The sequence below is a fragment of the Panthera onca genome, chromosome D3, assembly GCF_046562875.1.
Source record: "Panthera onca isolate mPanOnc1 chromosome D3, mPanOnc1 haplotype 2, whole genome shotgun sequence".
Lineage (NCBI taxonomy): Eukaryota > Metazoa > Chordata > Mammalia > Carnivora > Felidae > Panthera > Panthera onca.
Window position 1 is genome coordinate 17,400,005 of NC_138350.1, and position 23,691 is coordinate 17,423,695.

A 23,691-nucleotide genomic window follows, 5' to 3' on the forward strand; every position below is an offset into this window, starting at 1 on the left:
TCTCTTATGGTTTAATTTTTTAAATACATGGTATAAAGCGGGAGGTATGGATCTAAGCATATTCATCAGTGCAATGCTATGGTAATTATTATAGTTATAATACATTAAGAATTTTAATGTTTTTTGAAATATGATTCACATACCATAAAACGCACCCATCTGAAGCATACAACTCATGTTTTTTTAGCATATTTACAGAATCTTGCACCCATCAGCACAGCAAATTTTAGAACATTTTTGTCACCTCAAGAAGAAACCCCTACCCCATTAGCAGTCACTCTCTGATCCCCTGCTCCCCTTCTTTGCAGAGTCCCCTATTCTGGACTTTGATGAGAAGGGAATCCTACAGCACGTGGCCTTTTGTGACTGGCTTCTTTCCCTGAGCACCACCACGCTTTCAAGCTCATCCCTATAGGTTCATCCCTATTGTAGCACGTAGATGACCCCCTTTTCATATTTGGGGGGGGGGGGGGCTGCTGTTCCTGTTCATTCCCCAACCTCCCCCACACACAGAATTTCCTGGGCTATTTTTCTGTCTGAACTTATAGGAGCAACTTATCTAGGAGAGAGCAAAAAATCCTGTTGGGTGTTTTTTCCCCAGGATTACATGAAATTTATGTTTTAGGAAGAAATTATTTTTTTATGTTGATGCCCTCCAGGAACATGATAAAACCTTTGTTTGCTCAGATTTTTTTTTTTTTTTTTGTCCCTGGGAACGTTTTGATGTCTGCCTCATCTAGCTTTTTGCACATACGTTAAAAGTTGACTTCTGGATAGTTACCCGTTTTGGGCTACTCTTTTCTTCCTGAAACGGAAGTTATTTATATAAAGGCTATTAACTCCCTCCCCCTTACTGAATTCTGTTATTGTTTGTAACGGTTTTTCAATTTGGTTTCTTAGATTTTCCAGTTAGGCTATTAGATTGTGTGCAAATGATAATTTTACTTCCTACTTCGGAAGTTTTATACTTTGATTTGTCTTATTTAATAGTGTCTGCTGCTATCCCTGGAACAATGAAAAATAATATTCGTGATAATGGACACTCTTGCTTCATTCCTGACTTTAATGAGAAGCTTTGATTATGCAAAATGCTGGTGTGCAGGGGGCAGATGTTTAGCAGGTTAAGTAAGTGCCCCTGTGTTCCTGTTTTATTGAGAATTTTAAAAAATCAACAATGGAAGTTAAAGCTTAGCAAATGCCTTTTCAGTGTCCATGAAGATGACCATATGGGTTTTTTTGTCTTTTAATAGGAATAATGACAGGGATTCCTTACCATTGAACTACCCTTGCATTCCTGGTCAAATCCCACCTGGTCATGGTGAATATCTTAATATATTGCCAGACTGGCTTTGTTATTTCATGTAGGAGTTTTGCTTCAATTTCATTAGTGAGATTAGCCTTCAGGTTCTGGAATGCCTTTTGTTGGGTTTCGCTATCACTGTTCTGCTTGCCTCATAGAGAGAACGGAGGCTTTCGGCTTTCTCGATGCTTTGTGACAGCTTAAGTAGAAATGAATTATCTGGGGCACCTGGGTGGCTCAGTCAGTTGAGCGTGTGACTTTGGCTCAGGTCACGATCTTATGGTTCGTGAGTTTGAGCCCCACGTCAGGCTTTCCACTGTCAGTGCAGAACCCCCTTCAGATCCTCTGTCCCCCACTTTCTCGGCCCCTCCCCCACTCATGCTCTCTTTCAAAAATAAATAAAACACTGAAGAAGAAAAAAAAAGAAATGGATTATCTGTTCCTTAAAGATTCTTTGATCCTCTCTGAAACAGTCTGGGCCCGGGCCTTTCTTTGGAGTAGCTCTTTGATTCTTCTGTAATAACTGATCTGTTGTGACCATTCTGTTCCTTAAATGAGTTTGGTAAATTTTGTCTGTCTAGAAAAGTATTCATTTTACCCACTTGTCCAATTTACTTGTATGAGACTGAACAAATTAATTTAAAGTTCTTTTATTTATTTTTATTTATTTTGAGAGGGGGAGAGGCAGAGAGAGAGCGAGAATTCCAGGCAGGCTCCACACCCCTAGTGCAGAGTCCCATGTGGGGCTTGAACCCACGAACCATGAGATCATGACCTGAGCTGAAGTCGGACGCTCAACCCACTAAGCCACCCAGGAGCCCCTGTAATTCTTTTAAAGGATGATTTCATTCTTATTTCTTGTCTATATTGTGCATCCCTCCCCCATCCCCCTGCCCAAACCCCATTTTTCTTGATTAGGTTAGCTGGCTAAAAGCTTACCTCTCTCCCTTCCCCAAAGATCCATCTTTAGTATTTAGTTATTAGTAATTACCCTTTTCTCACTTCATGCATTTCTCACTTACGCATTTTTATTAAATTATTCCTACTTTCCTTGTTTTATAAAAAATTTCTTAAGTTAGAAGCATAACTCTTTATACTGATAAACAAGGAAAAAAAGGAAAAAGTAAGGCTACAAATTCTCTGAGCACTGCTTTAGTGATATCTGATAGGTCCTAAGAGGAGGTATTTTGTTTTTAAAACCTCTTGTGATTTTGGTTTCTTCTTTGACCTAAGGCTCATCTGGGTTCCACCTATCTACCCAGGTGGTAGGTGCTTTTGTATTTCATTATTTCTGGTTATAATACATTATGATTCAGAGAATGTTGCTCAAGATTTCTACTTTTTTTGGACTTGAATAAATTTTTCTTTGTGACGTCATTGGTAGTCATTTGTTTGTGACTTTTCTTTTTAAATGGGACTTGAAAAGAAGATGTGAGGGGCGCCTGGGTGGCTTAGTCAGTTAAACATCTGACTCTTGGTTTTGGCTCAGGTCACGATCTCACAGTTTGTGAGTTCAAGCCCCATGTCAGGCTCTACACTGACAGCACAGAGCCTGCCTGGGATTCTCTCTCTGCCCCTCCCCTTGCGCTCACTCGCGCTCTCAAAATAAACATTAAAAAGAAAGAAGATGTGGCTGTTTCCAGGATTCAGAGTTTGGCGTATGCCAATTATGTCTTCCCATTAACTATGTCGCTTATGTCTTCCATGTCCTTACTTACCCGTCATGGATGGAGAACTGAATTAGATGCCTACCGCTAATGTGTTCCAGTGTGTTTCTTCTCGTAGCTCCTAATGCTTTGGCCTTATGTATGGTGATGCCATGTCATTTAACACAGAGATCTCAATACCTTAAATCTTCACAGTGAATTGCATCCTTCTTTGCCATATTTAATACTTTTTGGCACGAGTTCAATTTTGTCTACTAAGATGGTAACCTCTGCTTTTTTACTTCACGGTTTTTCTTGAAACTTTACCAATCCTTTCATTTCAACCTTTCTGAATCACTTGGTTTAGATGTGACTCATAGACCATAGAGTTGAATTAAGCTTTGTGATCCAATCTGAATGGCTTTTTAAATTTTTTTTGAGAGTTTTAGCCCATTTACGTTTATTGATATGACAGGTGTCTGGTCTATTTTGTGCTTTATTTTAATTGCTTTGAAAAGTCTACGTCTATGTGATCTGTGCTGCTTTGCATACCTACTAATCATAAAGAAGGTTGATTTTGTTCTAGTGCTGTAACTTTAAATAATACCCTAATCCTCTATTTCTTTGGAACAGTATCTATTACTGTCCTTAAAATGAGCAAACTGATGAAATCAATGTATTTCCTTTTTGTCTCTACATTTTCTTAGAGTTCCTTTCTTTGTATTAAGCCTCCATTACCTGACATCAGTTTTAAATGATATCTTTTGGGGCTCCTGGCTGGCTCAGTTGATAGAGCATGCAACTCTTGATTTCAGGGTTGTGAGTTCAAGCCCCACAGTGGGTGTAGAGATTACTAAAAAAAGGGGAGGGGGGCATGCCTGGGTGGCTCAGTCAGTTAAGCGTCCAACTCTTTTTTAATGTTTGTTTTTGAGAGAGAGAGAGAGAACGTGCACAAATGGGGGAGGGACAGAGAGAGGGGGGGGGGGACACAGAATCTGAAGCAGGCTCCAAGCTGTCAGCACAGAGCCTGACACAGGGCTTGAACTCACAAACCGTGAGATCATGACCTGAGCCAAAGTCAGACACTTAACCAACAGAGTCACCCAGGTGCCCTTAGGCGTCCAACTCTTGATGTCAGCTCAAGTCATGATCTCGCAGCTTGTGACTTCGAGCCCCGCATTGGGCTGTGCACTGATGGTGGGGAGTCTGCTTGGGAATCTCCCTCTCCCATTCTCTCTGCCCCTCCCCCTCCTCACACTTTCTCTCCCCATCTCAAAAATAAACATTAAAACAAAACAACTTTAAAACAACTTTTTAAAAAGGATATCTTTTGGGGCACCTGGGTGGCTCAGTCAGTTAAGCATCTGACTTCGGCTCAGGTCATGATCTCACAGTTCATGGGTTCTCGCCCCGTGTTGGGCTCTGTGCTGACAGCTCAGATCCTGGAGCCTGCTTCGGATTCTAGGTCTCCCTCTCTCTGCCCCTACCCTGCTCATGCTCTCTCAAAAATAAACATTAAAAAAAGAAAGGAGATCTTTTATTCCCAATTATTAAATATGGGGATATCTGTGCGCTTCTACTGCCATCCCTCCTTTCCCTCCCCGCTTTGTTATTAGCGGTACCATTACTCTATCCCAGGGCTCGTAATGGTGGTTACATCACTACGCCCAGTTATTTTCAGTCTGTCTCCGAGAGAAATAGGGCCAGTGCTCACCACCAGTTCCTGTGCCTGTTTCCCATCATCCAAAGTTGGTCCACTTGTATATGGCTTAAGGCCTCACGTGAACAGCACTTCGAGAGTTCCCAAGTTCAGAAAGGTCTATCTGTCGACTTTCTGCTTGAGTGAATGAAAAATAATCCCTGGGTCACTTTGTTTCCTTGAGGGTCTTTGCAGACCATATTCTGTTCTCCTCTAATGTTGAATGTTGCCATGGAGAAGTTGAAGGCTGATTTTTCTTTCTTCGTATTTTACTTTGATCTTTCCATATCTTTCATGTTATTACTTTACTAGCATATGTCTTGGGGTTGACTGTTCAGAGTATCTTTTTCCCAGAACACAGTACCCGTGCCCTTTTGACAGGCAGATCCAAGGCTTGTATTATTTCAGTTTCCTTCTTTGGGGGCTCTAGTTAAGCACAGATTGGCCGTCTTTTGCCTTTCATTTTACTTTTTTTGTGTGTGCCTTGTTTTCCTTATGCACGCCATTTTCCCCTTTTGCTTTTACAGTAAGTTTTTTCTTCTACTCTTGTATATCTTCTTTGTGGTTTTGCTTTATGGAAACCATTGTTTACTAAGTTCTCTCCTTCACGATGAAATATTTAACTATAATCTTCATCTCTTCTGTGGCTACATTTTTCTGATGGGAAGTAGTGGTTTGTTTTGTTTTTTGCCAGCTTTTACTTACGCTTTGCTTTTCCTTTCGATTAAGTACTGTGGTGGTTCAATTTTGATTACTTGCCACTGGAGGAGGCTATTTCCGTCCAGTTGCCTCACAAACAGGTTCCTGCAAGTATGGCTTATTTGTGGGATTTCTTTTGTAGCCCTACCTTCTTTGCTCTTCAGAACCAAGTGGGTCTAGGGAAGGTCTATAACCAGCTGATGCATCCCTGGTTCCACTGCAGCAAAGAAGGGGTTTAGATTTTGTTAAGATTTGTACAGGGTGTATCTGTCACAGTTGGGAAGGATACACTACTGGCTGTTTCTGGAATCTACAGCCATGGCACCCACCCTCTCTCTGCTTCCTCCCTCAGCCCCACTTGATCTCTGTTGCTTTGGGGAGCCTGCCCACCTGTTGTTTAGGGGATTAGCTATCACCTAGTTTTGCCAGAAATGGAACTTGCATTTTTGCTTCATGTTGTTTTGGGGTTATTTGTAGGAAGAGAAGTTATTATATCGACATCCTCAAAACTGAGGGTCTTCTGCTGGTGTTCTTTCGGAGATAGGAGTATAGAGAAATAACTCGCCTTATCAAAAACCGAATGATGACAGATAATTGTTGAGGGCGGGGAGGGCTTTGGTTTCAAGGAATAATGTTTTTTAATGCCTAGTCCCCTTCACTCCTTTATAGGACCTCCAGGGAGAACATGTTCTCTTTTGTTATATTAAGTACTTCACTGAATAGGTTGTCCATGGCACCCAATTCAGAAAGAGCAAGAATTTAAAATGAAAAATAACTCTCTTTCCCAGAGGAAACCAGTGTTAGCAGTTTCATAAATACCCTTCTGAAAAATACACACATGCAGGAGAAGCATTAAATACCTCTTATACCTCCTCCCCTTCTCAATCCCTTGCCTTCTTCCTTACCAGTATGTCCTGGCAGTTATTCACCACCTGACAGAAAGAATGCCTTCATTCTAACAGCTGCACGGTATTCCATTACATGGCTAAAGAATAACGTTTTAACCATCCCTCTCTGATAGACATTTAGGTTGTTTCTAGTCTCTTGCTATTGTGAACAGTGCTGTAATGAATCTTTGTACATGCACGTGTATCTGTGAAAAAACACACATTCTTCCATGGTGGACTTACTGGCTCAAAGAATGTGTGTTCTCACCCATGACTGCCCCTGTGCAGCTGGCTGGAGGCAGGGCAAGGCATGACGACCTGGATTCGTCCATCCTTCGGCTCCAAGACTTGTACTGGTCAGCGTGGAGGGCCACCAAGGACATCCTTCTTCTCTGGCTCACTCAGACCCTTTGACATCTTTGTACTTACTAGAAAAGATACTGACTCTGCCTGTAATTGAAAAGCACAGGGAAGAGGGAGGCAGGAAGGGAGATAAGCAAATTGAATTGGGTGCCCTGCTGCTGGTCAAGGCCTGGACAACTGGCAGAGTCGTCTCCTGCCCTTTCCTCCTCCTGGACATGACTTTGGGGCAGTCAGGCCCTAAGGCAGACCCTCTTGTGCCTGTGGCCCCTCAGACAGAACTGAGACAGGAAGGGCTCTCCCTGAGCTCTGTGACCAGACCGTGGGCTGTGCTGCATTTCTTACCACGGAAGAAAGGTCTCAACTGGGCCATGTGCAGTGTGACCTTGGACAAGTTGGTCAGCCTCGTAGGGCCAGTGTTCTCCCTTCTGTAAAGCAAGGCGTCCGGTCAGGTGGACCTGAGAAGCCATCCAGCTCTGACCACCTGTGACAATAAAACGTCAGAAGCCTGGTCAGGGGAAGACATGGCCCAGTCTGAGAGTCCCTCCCTCCGTTCCTGTAAACTGGGATCCGAGCAGCCTGACGACACAAGGCTGCACAAGGCACGGCAACCACATATGCCCAGAACACGGCCGGCAAACCATTTACCTCTCTGGGACCTGAGGTCAGACAGACAGAGGAGTCAGGAGTGTGGGTGGCCCTCTGTCCAGGAGTCTGGGCAGCTGGCTCTTGTAGCCTATGCCGGGTGACTGGAGAAAGTGACCTGCAGACAAAGGAAAAAAGATGTGTATGTGTGTGTACGGTGGGCAGGGGGAGTCCATTTCCCCTCCTCTACCTCAGGCCTAAGATCTTGGGCTACTCCCAGCGGGCCAGAGTCCCTGGGTCCCAAACAGGACCTGCCCACACCTGGGACAGAAGCCTGTTTTTCTCAGCCGCTCAGGGCCTTCCCTGCTAATAAGTATTTGACTTTCTCATCATGGTGTTGATACATCAACTTTGAGTCACCGCCGCTCTAAGTTCAGGCTGGGCGGAGCGCCCCGGCGAGGCACCGTAGGGGCTTGGGGGGTGGCTCTCAGGGACCTGCCATCTGAGAAGGGAATGGCAGCCGCCCCAGGAGACTGATGTGAGCCACCGCTCTTGCTTCTTTATAGGTGAGAGCAGTGGACCCACCCTACCCTCCTTCCCATAAGCCCCTAGGGCACAGGCCTTGAGACCAAGATGGTCTGGGGGTCAAATCCGGGCTGTACCGTGAATGGGGCGTGTGTGTTCTTGGACAAGTGAGTGGCTGGCCCTTTGTGGGCCTGTTAACTCCACTGTGATGTGAAGATAAGAACAGGAGAGAACCCCCAGGGCCTGGCAGCAGGCTCCAACACTTTACCTGCCCCACCTCCCCCGGAGAGTGGGAGCCCCCTCCCTACACCCACAAAGGGACAAGAGGTTCCTGGCCCATCTCATCTTCACAGGAGGAAGGGCTCGCTGACCCAGGAGGAGCAGGGAGAGGCTCTTCTCCCCAGTTCCCACCCCTCATCCCCCCGCCCCAACCCTGACCCCAAAAGGCTAGAACCACAGCCCCATGACATTCCTGCCAGTGCACCTGCTTCCACTGGCACTAATAAAAGACGGAAGAAACAAAGCAATTTAAAATTCCAATAAAATTAAAAACAAACCTCTGATAGCAGATTCAATTATGTAGCTGTTGCGGAGTGCAGCCTGGGGACAGAAGGAAGGTCCGGTGCCGCCCCCGCCCCGGGAACCATGCCTAGGAGAGAAGAGAGGCTCAGAGACGAAGGGCCACGAGCGAGCCCCCTTTTATGACTTGCCAAATAAAAACCAGCTCATAAACTAGGAAGGTAGGCAGCTTCCTCTGTCACAGCGGATCCAGCCACAGTCCACAGCAAAGCAACCCGAGGCTTGCTAAGACCAGAGGCAGACGAAGACCCGAATCACTGCCTTTCCACACTGCACAGAGGTCGTGGCCGGCCCAGTGACAGCGAGAAAAATAAGTTACAAGGACTAGAAAGAAGGAAAACTAACTGCACAGAAACCCCCAAAAGAAGTCAGTCAGCAAGACTGCGGATACAAGAGCGACGCACAGACGCAATCGTGTTCCCCTACGACGGGAGTTGGCAAACATTTTCTGCAACTTTGATATTTTCATCCCTGCAGGCCATCCAGTGTCTACGGTAACTTACCCACCTCCGTCACACTGTAGCAGGAAAACAGCCGCAGATTCACGGACATGAATCGGCGCGGCTGTGTTCCAATAAAACTTTATTTACAAAAACAGGCAGCAGGCCAGGCTTGGCCTGTATGCCACGGTTTGCTGGCTCCTAACGTTACACCAAATACAAAGAGCTAGAAATTACATTTTTTAAAAAAGATACTATTACCGATTTTTTTGGCAACTGCCTTACGCCGACGGTAACACCTACCATACGATTCACCCACTCGGACTGCACTAGTGAATACTTTCCAGTGTAAATTCACAGGGTTGTGCAGCCGTCACCACTACTAAATTTCCAAATGTTTCCTCATCGCCCCAAACAGAAACCGCACACCCATCACCAGCCGGTCCCCATTGCCCGCAGCCACCTTCCAGCTATAGGCAACCACGAAACTTCCTGACCTACTTTCGGTCTCTGCGTTGGTCTCTCTCGATGTCCCGTATAAATGGAATTGTACCCTGTGTGGCCTTTTGTGTCCAGCTGTTTTCACTCCCTGTGTGTTCTGGGTTCATCCACGGAGTATCAGGTGTCCGTGCCCGGCTCCCTGTCACCACCGAATAACATTCCGTTACGTGGCCGGGTCGTGATTCACCGCCGATCAGCCGACAGGGCTTTTGGGTGTTTCCACATCAGGGGCGATGGTGTGAAATGCCGCTCGGAATGTTCCCGTACAAGTTTTCATGGGGATGTAGGTTTTCATTTTTCTTTCATGTAAACCTACGAGTGGTATTGCTTGGGCACAGGACAGTTCTATGTTTAACTTTTCTTAATAATTAAAATTTTTTTTAATGTTTCTTTTTGATAGAGACTGAGTATGAGTGGGGGAGGGGTAGAGAAAGAGGGAGACACAGAACCTGAAGCAGGCTCCAGGCTCTGGGCTGTCAGGACAGAGCCCGACACGGGGGTCAGACTCCAGAACCGCGGGATCATGACCTGAGCCGAGGTGGGACGCTTAACCGACTGAGCCACCCGGGCGCTCCTTAAAGTTTATTTATGTATTTTGAGAGAGAGAGAGAGAGAGAGAGAAAGCATGCCTGCGTGGGGGAGGGGCAGAGAGAGGGAGAGAGAGAATCCCAAGCAGGCTCCAAGCCTAGCTTGGAGCCAGACACGGAACCGTGGGATCGTGGCCTGAGCTAAAAAAGAGTCGGGCGCTTAACTGAGCCAGCTGCCCAGGCGCCCCTCTGTGTTTAGCTTCCTGAGGAAGTGCCTGAATGGTTTCCTGAGTGGTTGTGCTCTCTTCCATGCCCGGTTTCTCCACATCTTCACCCAAACCTGCCACCCAGCTTTCTGATTCCAGCTGTCCTGCTGGGCACAGAGTGCTTGCTCACTGTGGTTTTGATCTGTAGGTGGTGTTCTGATTACCAGGTCAGCCTCTTTATTTGTTACAGGTCCATTCAGATTCTGTTTCTTCTTAAGTCAGATGGGTAGTCTGCATCTTTCTGGGAACTGTCCACTTTATCCAAGTTATGGTACTATTACAATTTATTAAGAAACTAAAATAAATTGGTAAAAGAGGTAAATGACCTTTGTGGAGAAAAATTTATATTGTGATTTCTCTTTAAAATGTTTTTATTTTTGAGAGAGCACAAGCACGGGAGGGGCAGACAGAGAGGGAGACAGAGGATCCAAAGCAGACTCTACACTGACAGCAGTTAGCCCAATGTGGGGCTCAAACTCATGAACCACCAGATCATGACCTGAGCCAAAGTCGGACACTTAACCGACTGTGCCACCCAGGTGCCCCAATCCAGTGATATTTTTTAAAGACCTAAATAAACGTGGATGTAGATTATGCACACGGACAGAGTTTGGTATGGAAAAAAGTCAACCCAGTCCTTAAATCCTGACCGTGTGTGTGTTGGGGAAGAGGGGTGTATAATTTGAAAAGCTGATTTTGTCAGCAAAGTCACCTGTGCCTTGCCCATTCTTGGCCTTTTGTTCTTATCAAAGTAGTATTAGGACAGGGGACCGGGCTAGTGCCTCCCTGGCTTTACGGCTGAGGTGGTGGGAGCAGCACAGGGACAGAGGGAACCAGGGCAGGAAGGAGAACATCTAGAAATGGGTCAGTGTGCATGTGAGCTCCATCCGGGACAAAGCAGGCCTTGCAGGTCCCTGGGGATGGACAGGCAGTGCGGGAATGAAAGACGTCGGAGCCCTACCTCACACCACACGGCAAGAAGAGTTCCAGACAGACTTAAAAACCCGGCGCCGGGGAATGCAAAACCTTATCCCTCTTTGAAGAAAATGGAGAGTATCCACCAGGAAGGATTTGCAAATGGAGAGGGAGAATAAAGCACAAATAAAGGAAACACATTGGACCGCATTAAAATTAAAAACTGCAGCTCGGCAAAATACACCATAAAAAAAAGTCAAGGCTAGCCAAAAATAGAGAGAGGGTGTCTGCAGCACTTATAAGGGACCAGTATCCAGAGTAGAGAGAGCCAGGGACGAGGCTGCAGAGAGAGACAGTGATGGGGAGGGGCAGGGTGAGTGGGGAGGGAAGGGTAGATGAGTCAGACCCACGCTGTCCTGGATGGAGACAGACAGGGGTGTGTGTGTGTGGCCAGAAGGAGGAGAGAAGAGGCAGCAGTTCTAAAGGGCACTGGGCAGGCAGGCAGGCCAGCAATGCCGCAGGCGGGTCGGGAAAACAGCAAAGCCAGGGTCTGGGTACCGGGAGACGGTGAGAAGTAAGCTCTCAGAAGCCAGTCAGGGAGCAGCAAAGGGAAAGAGACGACGAGAGGCAGGAAGGTCCGGCTGGGGAAGCATTAAAGCCCACGTCGGCCGCTCCAGGGCGTGGATACCAGGGCGTGGAAGGTGTGTGCCTGTGAGCACCTGCTGGTCTTTGTGAACAGGATGTCCCTGAATATCTGGGCACAAGTGGCTCCACGTGTGTGCCCTAAGCGCGCGCGTATGTGTGTGAGAACCTGCGTGCATATGCACACACGTGGTTAGAGAATGAGAGGCTCCTTTGTGCAGTGCCCAGTGATAACCACCACCCTGCACTGCCTAGTCTGGCCTAGAAAGAGCTGGAAGCCAGGTGGCCAGCCTTTTCTGAGCATCCACTATGTACCAAGATTTCTCATTTAATCTTCCTTCACTCTGTTCTCATAGGACAAATGGAGGCCAGGGAGCCGCGGGGTCACCACCGTGAGGTCACCCAGCTAGTAATGGGGGCACCGGGATTCGCACCCCGGTCAGCGGGCTGGGGGGAGGTCAGGGTTGTTGGCTGCCACCCCTGTCCCTCCCCACATCCCTCCCAGCGGAGGCCAGAGAACAGCTGCATCTGCCCCGGCCCAGCCGCCCTCCCCACGCACCCCCCTCCTTCCTGGGCGGCCTCATTAGGGATTCTGCCGGTGCCACCAGCTAATTAGTGTCACGTTAATTGAGCATTCAGGAGGCTGCCACCTCCAAGGGCAGAGTGTCGGCAGCAAAGGGGAATGCAGATGCAGACTGCTCCTCCCTGTGGGCTCGGGCCAGGCCCTGTGCCCAGGGACCCCTTGCGCCCCGGAGCAGCCCGGGACACCCCTCCCCCCATTTCAACAACGTAATGCCCGCCGTGACTTCCTGAGCCCGAAGGCAAGAGGCAACAGGCAAAATCTGCAACCGCAGGAGAAAAGAGGGGACGTTTGCTGAACGCCTACTGTGAGCCTGGCATACCTTTAGCCCTCCCTCTCCTCCTACGGGAGAGCTGCAGTTACCTCCATTTCAGTCACGAACTCCAGGGTCCGCCAAGGGGACGGCTTCTGCAGGAGTGTGTCCAGTGGACCAGCAGGAGCCTGCGTTCAGCTGGACGGCACCTGGAGGGGCCAGCATGTAGCCACGGAAGGTGCCTGGAGTCCCACAGAGAAGCCTGGAGCATGGGGGCAGGAATTCCGCGCTGGCATCTCACCCCTCACCCACCCCCACACCCTCCTCCACCTGCCCCTTGGTGAGCAGGTACCGCACACCTTACAGGGCAGAGTATCACACGGACTTCAGCCTCCTGTGATCTGTCCACCCCTTCGTCCCCTTAAAGATGAGAAACGGGGTCACGTTAAGTGACCTGTCCAAGGTCACCCAGAGCAAGCGGTCACACCGCACATCTGTCCGCCATGGCCTGACTCCTGCCAGAGTCCGAGCTGTGCACCTGTGCCCTGTGTGGTCTCTCCAGCAGAGCCCTCCACCCCTGCTTCTCCCCCTCCCGATGCGGTGCCGCCGAGTCCCACTCTCCCGTCTCCCTGTAGCAACATTAAATCCCACTCAAAGGGCCGCTTTTAATTGGCTTAATATACTCGTTAATAACCACGTCTCTTTAACGCACCTGTAAAAGGCCCATAACATTAACGTAAGGGCAGTGACGGCTCATCCGCACTTCCAGCCAGCCTTTTAAATTTCCTTTAATGGGGCCACGGGGCAGGGGCAGCCCAGCTCACAGGGTGGGTGCCTTTGTTTCCATGCACGGGAGTCGGGTGCTGTCTGCCTGCTGCCCCTCAGCCTCTCGGAGTCCTCAGAACAGAGAATTCTCTGGACTCGGCAGCACTTTCCAAGCACCTGCCGTGGTTCCACACATTTTTTTTTTTCAGGCGTCAGGGTGGTGAGAAAGTGCAGGGCTTGGCCTCAGTACCTAGCCCTGGAGACAAGTCAACAGGCAGTTACAGCTTGAGGAGCCCGTTGTGGGGGTGGGGGGCATGTCCCGGCTGAGACCGGGAGCACCGGAGCCAGCTACCCAGGGCGGGTATAAGCAACCTTTCGTACTTCATTCTCCCAGCACGAAATCCAAGCATCCTCTGTGCTCCAGGCACTGTTGGGACAATTGCACCCAACCCCAGGCTGACTACTCTCAATCAGGAACCGGGGAGGACCCAGAGGTGTCTCAGGGCGCGGGAGACAGACGGACGCAGACTGAGTTGGGTGTGTGCGGGAGGGGAGCACAGGGAGGCCTCGTTCCAGCCAGGCTCTAAAGGACCAGTGGGAATTTGGTTACGGAGGGAAAGCGTGTCGGGTGTGCGAAAATCATCCCAAGCCACGGCGTCTGTGGTGCCCAGGGGACACATGGCCAGGGCTCAGATCCTGGCTCACGGATCCTTTCTATGTGACCAGAGCTCTCAAAGTGACGGTCCTTGGGCCGTTTCCCACCCGCCAGGTGTATGATTTGCCCCACTCAGTGACGGAGCCTGATTTCAAGGGTGAATGCCCCCGGGCAGGGCACGGACTCCCTGTGCACCTCACCTCAGTCCCTGCCCCGCCTGGGCCTTCGGCTCATTCCCGGCCCATCTGTCCTTCAGTCCTCAGCAAAAATCCCCGCTTGACACCCTGTTCCTTGAATGTCTCACCTCTTCTGAAACCCAGGGCAGCCTCGTGAGGACTTCAGGAGGGCGGGGCTGTAAGGATTTGGCACAATGCCTGGCCTGGGGCCACACTCAAGGGAGGGTGGTTGTCGGCTGGTGAGAGGAGGCCCGGGGGCCACCATGTGTGTGTCCAGGGGCCTGTGGGGAAGGAGGGTTGCAGAGAGAGGTCAGGGTCAGATGGCCGGGGCCTCGAATACCATCCTGAGCAGTTCAGATTTCACAAACACTGGGGCCCACTGGAGGGTTTTACAGAGACCCCCCCCTGGGGACTTGGAGACAGTGGAGGGAGCTCCAGTGAGTTCATCACCACCAGCAACTACAGCACCGAGGACAGGACCCTTTATGGTCCTCACAACAATCCTCCAAGGACAGCAATAGCAGCAGCGTCCCCATTTTACGAGAAAACGGAGGTTCCCAGAGGGGTCGTGGCCTGCCCAAAGCCACACGGTGCGTGTGTGGCACAGCCGGGATCTGAATCCAGATCTCTGGGACTCGGCCCCCATCCGCCCCCCTGCACCATGATGCCTTTTCAAAAGGCTGCCAGCCGCCCTCCATGCTCTGCCTGGGAGCAGAGGCAGCCGGACAGTGACGGGCGCCCAGGCGGGCAGACAGGGAGGGCCTCGGGCCGCTCAAGGCCGAGGGAAGAGGAGGAGGGTTTGAAGCAGGCTGCGTGACGCAAACGTCAAGGGCAGGAGGGCCCTGGGAGAAAGGAGAGCTGTGCGCCTGTCCCCCACCCTAAAGCAACGCAAGGTCACGGCCAGCCACTGGCAACGACAGAAAAGCACAGAGAAGAAATGAAACGCCCCCTCACCAGGCAGGGCCATGCTGGCATCTGCGGCTCTTTTCTTCTTCAGTCTTGATTTGACCCCCCAACCCTTCAACGGGGAAGGAGAGAGACGGAGGGCTCTTGAGTACAGCCCCTCTGTCACCTCCTCTTTCCACATACCTGGACTCTATACCTTTGCCCACTTCGTCAGAGCCTTCTAGAACCCAACTTTCCATGCCCAGCAAAGCACATTGCTGCTGAGAACCTGCTGGGTGCTCTGTCTCGTGGGGACAGGCTGCTCCCAGGACTTCCTCCTGATGCCCCTTTTCCTGCCCTATTTTCCACCCAGTAGCTCAAGGGGTCCCATCAAAACTCAAGGTAGGTCACGTTCTTCCTCTGGTCCCCACCCTCCAACGTGGACCAGGAGCCCAGGTCCTCAAGCATGCCACCCCTCTACAGGCCTTCCCTGCTGGCTCTGCTTCCCCAGACACACCTCATCCACGCCCCTTGGCCTTGGCGCCTGCCGTCCCCCTGCGGACACTGCTCTTCGTCAGACAGCCTCACGGCCCACTCGCTCACCTTCCCGCCCTCTCTCCAAGGCCGTATCATCAGAGACGCCTGCTTCACCGATCGCCGAGTCCACACTGAACACCCCTCCACCAGGTCTGCCCCGTCCCGTGCCCTGCTGTTTCTGTTACTGTGCTTGCACAACAAATTACCCCAAAAGTCAGTGGCCTCCGACAGCCGTGTGGTACGCTCAGGGGTACGGACAGGGCACAGGCTGGGGGCTGGAACCTTCTGAAGGCTTTTGCTTCCTCATGTATCAGGTGGTTGATGCTGGCGGTCGGGAAAACACCCACACGTGGCCTCTCCACGTGACCTGGACTTCCGAGAGCACAGTGCCTGGGTTCCAGGGGTGGACGCCCCAAGGCACCGACACAGAGCCACCTCGGGCTCCAGGCGAAGCCACGCCGCAATGACCCAGCCACACAACATCGTGTCTGCCGCACTCTGCTCAGTAGAATGGAGTTGCCCAGTTACTTCCTGTTCGAGTGAAGGAAGAGCGGCCTCCGCGATTTGTGGGAGGAGTCGGAGAATTCGTGGACGTGTTCTAAAACTACCACACCCACTCTATCCTTGTTTCCGGGGCTGGTTGCTGCCTGACTCGACGTATAGGATTGTCGCCCCACGAGACTGTCGGCTCCATGAGGGCAGGGACTCTGCCTGGGCTTTGGTTACTGCTGCTTTTCCCAGGCCCTGCATAGTGCCTGCATAGACGAGGGCCCAGGAAGCATCTGGTGGATGCGGGGCTGAGGAGAGGCTTCTGAGAGGCAGCTCTCCACGAGGCTGTCCGCTTGGCTTAGTTCCTTCCAAGTGTCATGACTGGCAGTGAACAGGAGCCCCCAGGCTGGACGGGTCCGTCTGGGCACAGCGTCATCATTCATTGAGACGTTCCTGAGCACCTACTATGTGTCCTGTAGACACCGGGGACTCTGCAGTGAGCAAGCCAGCTCAGGGAGCCCGAGTCTGGTGGGGGAGAAGGACAAGTCCCCGGCACGTGGTGACCAAGCCCAGGCACTGATGGAGCCCAGCTGGGGGGACCCGAGAAGGCAGGGAGGGAGTAGCACTGAAGAGAGGCCCTGGGATCCCCCAACAGGCCCCCTCCCCTGCCACCCGTTAACCCTGTGAGCGCTCTTCCCACGTCCCCCATCCTCACCACTGCTTAGAAGCCCGCCAGAGACAGCCGGCTCGGCTGGTGCCGTCTGTGAGGCCTTTTTTGTGTCATCACAGTGGCCACACGGGGCTGTGCAAGAGCACTGAACTGGTGGCTGGGCCCCCCTCCAGGAACCCTGGTGGGAAAAGCTGGGTGTGAGGCACCCAGGGTGGCTCAGGAGAAAGCCCTTCAGGAACAAGGCACAAGGCAGGGGCTGCGGCAGCCACGGCCTCAGCACAACTGGGCCAGGTTTGGGACCGGGGACTCTGGTGACCTGCAGGGGCACACCCATGCCCCCACCCAAAGGCACTCCCATTCAAGACACCGGAGAGCCCTGAGCACATGCCGGGCGAGACCCGCTCAGGGCCGCGGGCTGGCAGGCCCTAGCAGCCAGCCAAGGGCAGGGGTGAGAGCTGCCGGGCCTGTGACCTCTAACGGCTCACCTCCTGCCTCTCAGAGCCTCCGGGCTGACTCCGGGGTCCCTCCTTTGGATTATTCCCACCCCCCACCCCCCCAGTTCTATGGAAGAGGGAGAGCCTCTCGAGTGTCCTGGCTTCACGGGGGCCTGCCTCGTGAGGCGAGCGTTATGAAGACTTGGAAGGAAGACACGCCGGGTCCAGTCTCCGCACCGCCCCTTGCCCGTGGCATGGTCTTAGGAAGCTCTGAGGTCATACCCTCATCTGTAGAACAGGGGCCTCTGCTAGTTATCTGTTGCTGTGTAGCCGGTGACTTCAGAACTTAGCAGCTTGAGACCTGGACAGACATGTGTTCTCGCTCATGGTCTGTGATCAGGGATTCAGGAGAGGCTTAACTGGGTAGTTCTGCTCTGTGTCTTCCATGAAGCTGCCATCAGGATGCTGGCCGGGACCGTACTCATCCGAAGGCTCGACCGGGGCTGCCTCGCATGGCTGTGGGTGGGAGACCCCCGTTCATCTCCCCCGTGGGCCGCTTCCCCCGCAGCAAGCGATCCGGGTGAGTGAGGAGGAAGCCACAGCGCCTCCGTGATCTGGCCCTGGCTGGGTCCACAGGACCTCACGGGTCACCTGGGTCAGCCCCACTTGGGGGCGGGGGGGAGCAGCACACGGGCATGAGTACCAAGAGGTGATAGTGATGTGGAGGGGTGTGGCACATCTTGGTGGCTGTCTGCTGAATGCTTTGACTCGTCTGCTGCCTCATCTGTAAAGTGGGGACCACCGCTCACTTCTGAGTGGTCAGGTGCGCCAAATGAGACATCAAGAAAAGCCGTAGGCCCAGAGTCTAGCGCACGCTCCGTGCTCACCAGAGGGCAGGCTCCATCCACTCCCCCAAGTGCTGCAGGGACCAGCCCACCCTCCTGGAGCCCTGATGGCCAGCAGGGGGGCAGATGGGCTCCTCATTTCAGTGAATGGGAACCAGTAACAGGCAGTACTTATTCCCAACCCCCCGCCCCCCGCCCCGCTCTCTTCTTCTTCTTAAAGGTTTTAAACACCTAATTTATTCCATCCATTAGATAGATTTTGTAGATTTAATCATTTTCACAGTTGGTGGCTCATTGGATACTCAAGATAAACTCCAAATGAAAGTATAATGGTGAGGACAAATGAGTTTTCACACCACAATGGCAGAAACCTGCTTGGGAAGAGGGTTTAAGAGGAACAAAAATACATACAGATATAATTTTTTTTCCCCGGCAGCCGCTTTTGCTGACTATAGTAGGTTACCACAGTTAATTTCACCAGTTTTGTTCATCTGTAAAATTGCATAAAAGTGACATTTTTGTGCTCATTATAGCAACTGCTGATTTATGGCTGGTAAATGAAGAGCTGGTCCCTTTTTTGCGGGACTCTCCGAGCGGCGCTAAGTGCCCATGAAATTGCTTGTATAATGTAGTTTAAATCCAATCTCAGAGAAAGATTCCCCCGTTGGCCAAAGTGACATTTCCATTCTCCACACACCGAGTTTATTTTAGGCCACTTAGGGAGGGGGCTGCCCCAGGCAGGGTCAGGATGGGGGCCTGTGGCCAGCCAGGGGTCAGCTCCACCTGCCCGGCCCCGAATTAGGCCCGAGGGATGAAGGGGCACTCCCCTAGTCTCCTTGGCATGCTGAGTGCCGCCTGCCTCTTCCCTGCCTGCTGCCCTGCCCAGGTCAGACCACATTCCTGCACCTTAGGGCAGAAGGGAATGACCTTTGCAACACGCATGTGTGCCCCACCCCTCCCCTGCCCTGCCCTGCGGCGAGGAGGCCCCTTTGCACTGGCCCCCTGCCCTCCCAGGCCGCCTGTCTCTCCTCTTCCACGCGCCTGATCCGGGCTTCTGCTCTCATTCCACATTATTTACAGTTCCTCACTCAGGACATGCTTCCTCACCTCTGGACCTCTGCCTGTGCTGTTTCTTCTGCCTGAAATATGTTGCTCTCCCCTCTCCTCACCCCTTTTGACATCGCCTTCACTGGGATGCCCTTTCTTCCAGAAAGCTGTCTCGCTTTCCAGAGCCCCGCTGGGTGAGGCCCCCGCCCCATCCCCAAATGCCTTAGCCTTCCCATCACAGCACGTGTCTTGCTCCGACCGACCGGCTGTGAGCCCAACAAGGGGCTCGGGGCGAGGCTCTGGATGGATGGGATGTGGGGCGAGACCTTCAAGGGATGGGCAGGTGGGGTCTGCACTCCACCCCAGCCACAGTGCCAGGACCCCCCGGGCTGGTCAGAAGGAAGGGCAGCCCGAGCCCCTGCCCCTCCGCCCCCAGGGAGGCCCGCATCCCAAGCAGATGGGGAGGGCGTCAACACCCCCACTCGGAGAGCACCCGCTGCTGCCCACACTCCACCATGCACAACTCATGAAAGTTCGCAGCCACCCTGGGAGGCAGCGTTCATGGCAGTATCACCTCCCATTTTACAGATGAGGAAACTGAGGCGCCCCATTCTCAAGTTCCCCCTGGGAGTCACCGGTGGGCCCCAAGGGTGTCATGGGACAGGAGAAAGGCAGTGTGCTGCAGAGACCTTGTAGGGAGGGGCCCCTCGCCCCAGGGCCTAGACAGGTGACCATCTCCCAACTCCGACTGTGTGTCTCACCCCCTTTGGCAGCCATCACTCCAGGCCACACTGCACAACTGACACAATCATGATCCCCGGTTCACAGGTGGGGAGGCTCGGTCAGGCAAGCCACAAAGCCCCACAACCAGGCAGGACTCCACTCAGGCCAGCCAGCTCTAAAATCCGGAGACCTCCCATCTGTCTCCCACAGCCCGCCCCCGCCCCACCCTCCTTTCCCCACCTGGGGAGGGTCCTGGGCAGCACTGAGGAATGTCTCAGGCCCCGGGGAGGGGCTCTGGATGGAAGAGGGGGGTCTGCCCACCAGCAGCCCACCTCCCCCAGGACGCTGGCCGGTAGGACGGTCAGCCTGTCACACAAAGTGCAGCCTCCGGCCCCACGATGACAGCGTGCAGAAGAGGCAGTGGTTACCACCCTGGCCTTGTAGGTGACAGGCAGACTTGGGGATGGGACGGGCAGCCACTGTGGCTAAAACCCCTCCTCCCCTGCCTGCTGATCAAGGCAGGTCATGTGAGCAACCGACGAAAGCCAACGGAGCATCTCCTGTCTGTCTCCGGCCTTGTACTGGGCTCTGTTCACATAGCAACACATTTAACTATCCCATAGAGGTCAGCAGGTGGCCATCATCCCATTTTACATCCCATTTTACATCCCATCCCACCAAGGGAGGCACAGAGAGGATGACGAAGAAATAGGAGGAAGGGCCTGCCACCAGTGTGGTGTGAAGACGGGGCGCCAAGCGTCAGTGAGGGTGCGGAGCCCCCGGAACTCCTGTTTTCCGCCGGGGGAGCGCGGCCCGGCACAGGCTCCTTGGCAAAGCGTGGGGCGTCTTCTCCTGAAGCTGCAGGTTCACCTGCCCCGAATCCCCGTCCCGGGCAAAGTCCCAAGAGAACTCACTGGGTACTCGCACACCAGGAAGCGTGGCAGTGTGTGTGTGTCAGCCCCAAACTGGAAACCACCCAAATGCCGTCAGCAGCAGGAAGGAGGAGTCCACACGAGGACCACACGGCCGTGAGGAAGCGCGAACCACGGCCACCTGAGTGAACCTCACAAAACACCTTGGGTGGCAGAGGCCGATGCGGCCGAGGACGCGTGGCGGGATTCCAGCCCGCGTGTACAGATGCTGCCATCGGAAGTCAGGACGGCTGTGCGCTTGGGCGGAGTCGCAGGCGACACTCTGGGGGCACCGGCAGTGACCCATCTCTCGGCCCAGCGCGTTCCGTCCGTGAAAGCTCAGCTTACGATGCATGCAGTTTGCTTTCTGTACCTTACACCCAAGGCGAAGCTCTGGGGTTTAGAAGGGACAAACGGAGGGGCGAGGGGGCAAATGGGGAACCAGAGGAGGGAGTGGCAGGGCTGTGGCCACACCGCCTCCCCGGGTCGCGGGGTCAGCCCTCACCTGTGCTTTCCTCTCCGCTTATCTCCGCAGGCGAGACGGCCGCCAGCTCCATGCATTCGTCCCGCTACCCGAGCCCGGCCGAGCTGGACGCCTATGCCGAGAAGGTGGCCAACAGCCCGCTGTCCATCAAGATCTTCCCCACCAACATCCGGGTGCCCCAGCACAAGCACCTGGGCCGCACGGTCAACGGCTATGACACCAGCGGCCAGCGCTACAGCCCCTACCCGCAGCACGCCGCCGGCTACCAGGGCCTGCTGGCCATTGTCAAGGCCGCCGTCTCCTCCTCCGGCAGCGCCGCGCCTGCCGGGCCTGCCAAAAGCGTGCTCAAGAGCGCCGAGGGCAAGCGGACCAAGCTGTCACCAGCTGCCGTGCAGGTGGGCATCGCGCCCTACCCGGCGCCCAGCACTCTGGGGCCCCTGGCCTACCCCAAGCCGCCCGAGGCACCCGCCCCACCACCCGGCCTGCCCGCGGCCGCCGCCACCGCCGCCTCCGTCATCCCCCTGCCTGGCCGCGGCCTGCCCCTGCCGCCTTCCAACCTGCCCTCCATCCACAGCATCCTCTACCAGCTCAACCAGCAGTGCCAGGCCCCGGGCGCCGCGCCTGCCGCCTGCCAGGCCGTAGCCGGTCCCCACCCCAGCCCGGCCAAGCACGGCCCCGTGCCCAGCTTCCCCGGCATGGCCTACTCGGCCGCTGCCGCCGGCCTGCCCGACTGCCGGAAAGGTGCCGAGCTGGGCCAGGGCGGCACGGCGGCCTCGACGTTGGCTGGGGCCACCAAGCCTGCAGGGTACGCCGACGGGGGCCTGGATTACCTGCTGTGGCCGCAGAAGCCGCCCCCACCCCCACCCCAGCCGCTGAGGGCCTACAGCGGCGGCACGGCGGCCAGCAAGTCCCCCGAGGCGTGCGGGGGGCGGGTGTACGAGCGGGCCAGCGGGTCGCCCCTCAGCTGCGCCATGGGGCTGCCCACCGGCTTCACCGTGGGCCAGTACTTCGCCGCCCCCTGGAACAGCGTGCTGGTGACTCCCACCAGCGATTGCTACAACCCGGCGGCGGCCGTGGCCGTCACGGAGCTGGGGCCGGGGGCGCCCCGGGAGCTGGCGGGCCCCCCCGTGGAGGCCCTCTCGGGCCTGCCCAGCAAGAGCGTGTGCAACACGGCCGTGCTGAGCAGCAGCCTGCAGTCGCTGGAGTATCTCATCAATGACATCCGGCCGCCCTGCATCAAGGAGCAGATGCTGGGCAAGGGCTACGAGACCGTGGCTGTGCCCCGGCTGCTCGACCACCAGCACGCCCACATCCGCCTGCCCGTCTACAGATAAGGCCTGCCCGGCGGACGCGTGGACAGACGGACAGGGTGTCGAGCGGGAAGGCAGGCCGCAGAACAGGGTGGGCGGCGCACAGGGGCGCCCAGCCTCGCCCTGTGCCCGAGTGCCCGTGGGTGCCCACAGGGAAGCCGGGCGGGCTGCTGCCGTGCGGCCACCTGATGGGGAGTGGCGGGGCCGCCTTTCTGCCCAAGGCCCCTCCCTGCTATCGGCTGCCCGAGGACACGGGGAGGGCCCAGGACCACCACTGACGTCCACCACTTCCTCCATCCAAGCTGGCAGAGGCAGGGAGAGAGAAACCACTTTAAAACAGGAATGGTTCTTTCTGGCTTTCCCAAGAGAGGGGCTTAGGCCACGGGGGGACACAGGAGGAAATGTGATGGTCCAGAGTCAGGGTGGGGTCAGAGCAGCCCCCAGGGGTCAGAGAGCTCCTCCCCCCACGGGCTCCCCGTCTCCTGGAAAAGGAGCAGAGAGGGGGTATAGGAAGTCACAGGGCCTACAGTGTCCCCCACTGGCCAATCCAAGTGAAGGCCACTCTGAGAGAGGCTCCAAGGACCACCAGTCCCCCTGCTCCTCCTCCTCTAGATTCTCCTTCCCTCCTCCCATCTCTTCCCCAAACAGAATTACACCCCCATCCCCACCCTCCAGACCCCGTACTACCACCGTCCCCTTTCTCTCCACATCTTACAGGGCTGCTGGGCACGGCTGTACAGGCTGTGCACCGCACAAGGGCACCTCGTCCAAGGAGACACCATTTGCATCCTAGACGTGTATATTTATTACGGCAGTTTTCTGAATCTTGAGGAAGGGGCGCCATTTTCCTATTCGCACAAAGGCACCACAGGGGCTAACGGTGGGCCTGCCATCTTAGACACCAGTCAGAGGGACCCTGCCCTGCCTTCCTCAGGGGTTCTCCTCAGAGCCAGTGAGAGGCAACCTACTGGTTTTAACTGGGAGACCCAATCCAACGCCTTTCCTGCAAGCTGCCCTCCAAGGCCCACCCCACACCACGGGGAGGCAGGCAAGGAGCCCCCTCTTCAGTCCCCAAGGCCCGAATTCCCCAAGTCCCGGCCCCTCTGGCACTCCGGAAGCGGTACTGTATCTCTCCAAGGCCTGTTCGAGCACTAAGTGCATTTACAAATCTCTGAGAATGTTTTTTTTTTATACTAAAATTGACCATTATATTCTACTGTGAGAAGTGCAGTCTGCACTATATTGTTTTAAAAACGAAGAGAAAGAAAAAAAAAGGAAAACACAGATGGTGTCTCAGCTGTGGAATTGTTTTGTTCTGTCCTCCCTCCCCCAGGAGTAAAACGGGCTGACTCCCCC

At 53.9% G+C, this 23,691-nt stretch overlaps 1 protein-coding gene across 2 annotated transcripts in view; it reads left to right on the forward strand.

The window, feature by feature from the left end:
• Positions 1-23,621, forward strand: part of FAM222A (family with sequence similarity 222 member A) — a 55,653-nt gene extending 32,032 nt beyond the window's left edge. For both annotated transcript variants that reach the window (XM_078435677.2, XM_078435678.2), the window contains exon 3: positions 21,077-23,621. In XM_078435677.2, the coding sequence (XP_078291803.1) occupies positions 21,077-22,359 (1,283 nt within the window). In that variant the 3' untranslated portion in view covers positions 22,360-23,621. The remainder of the gene's footprint in view (positions 1-21,076) is intronic.
• The last annotated feature ends 70 nt before the right edge of the window (positions 23,622-23,691 follow it).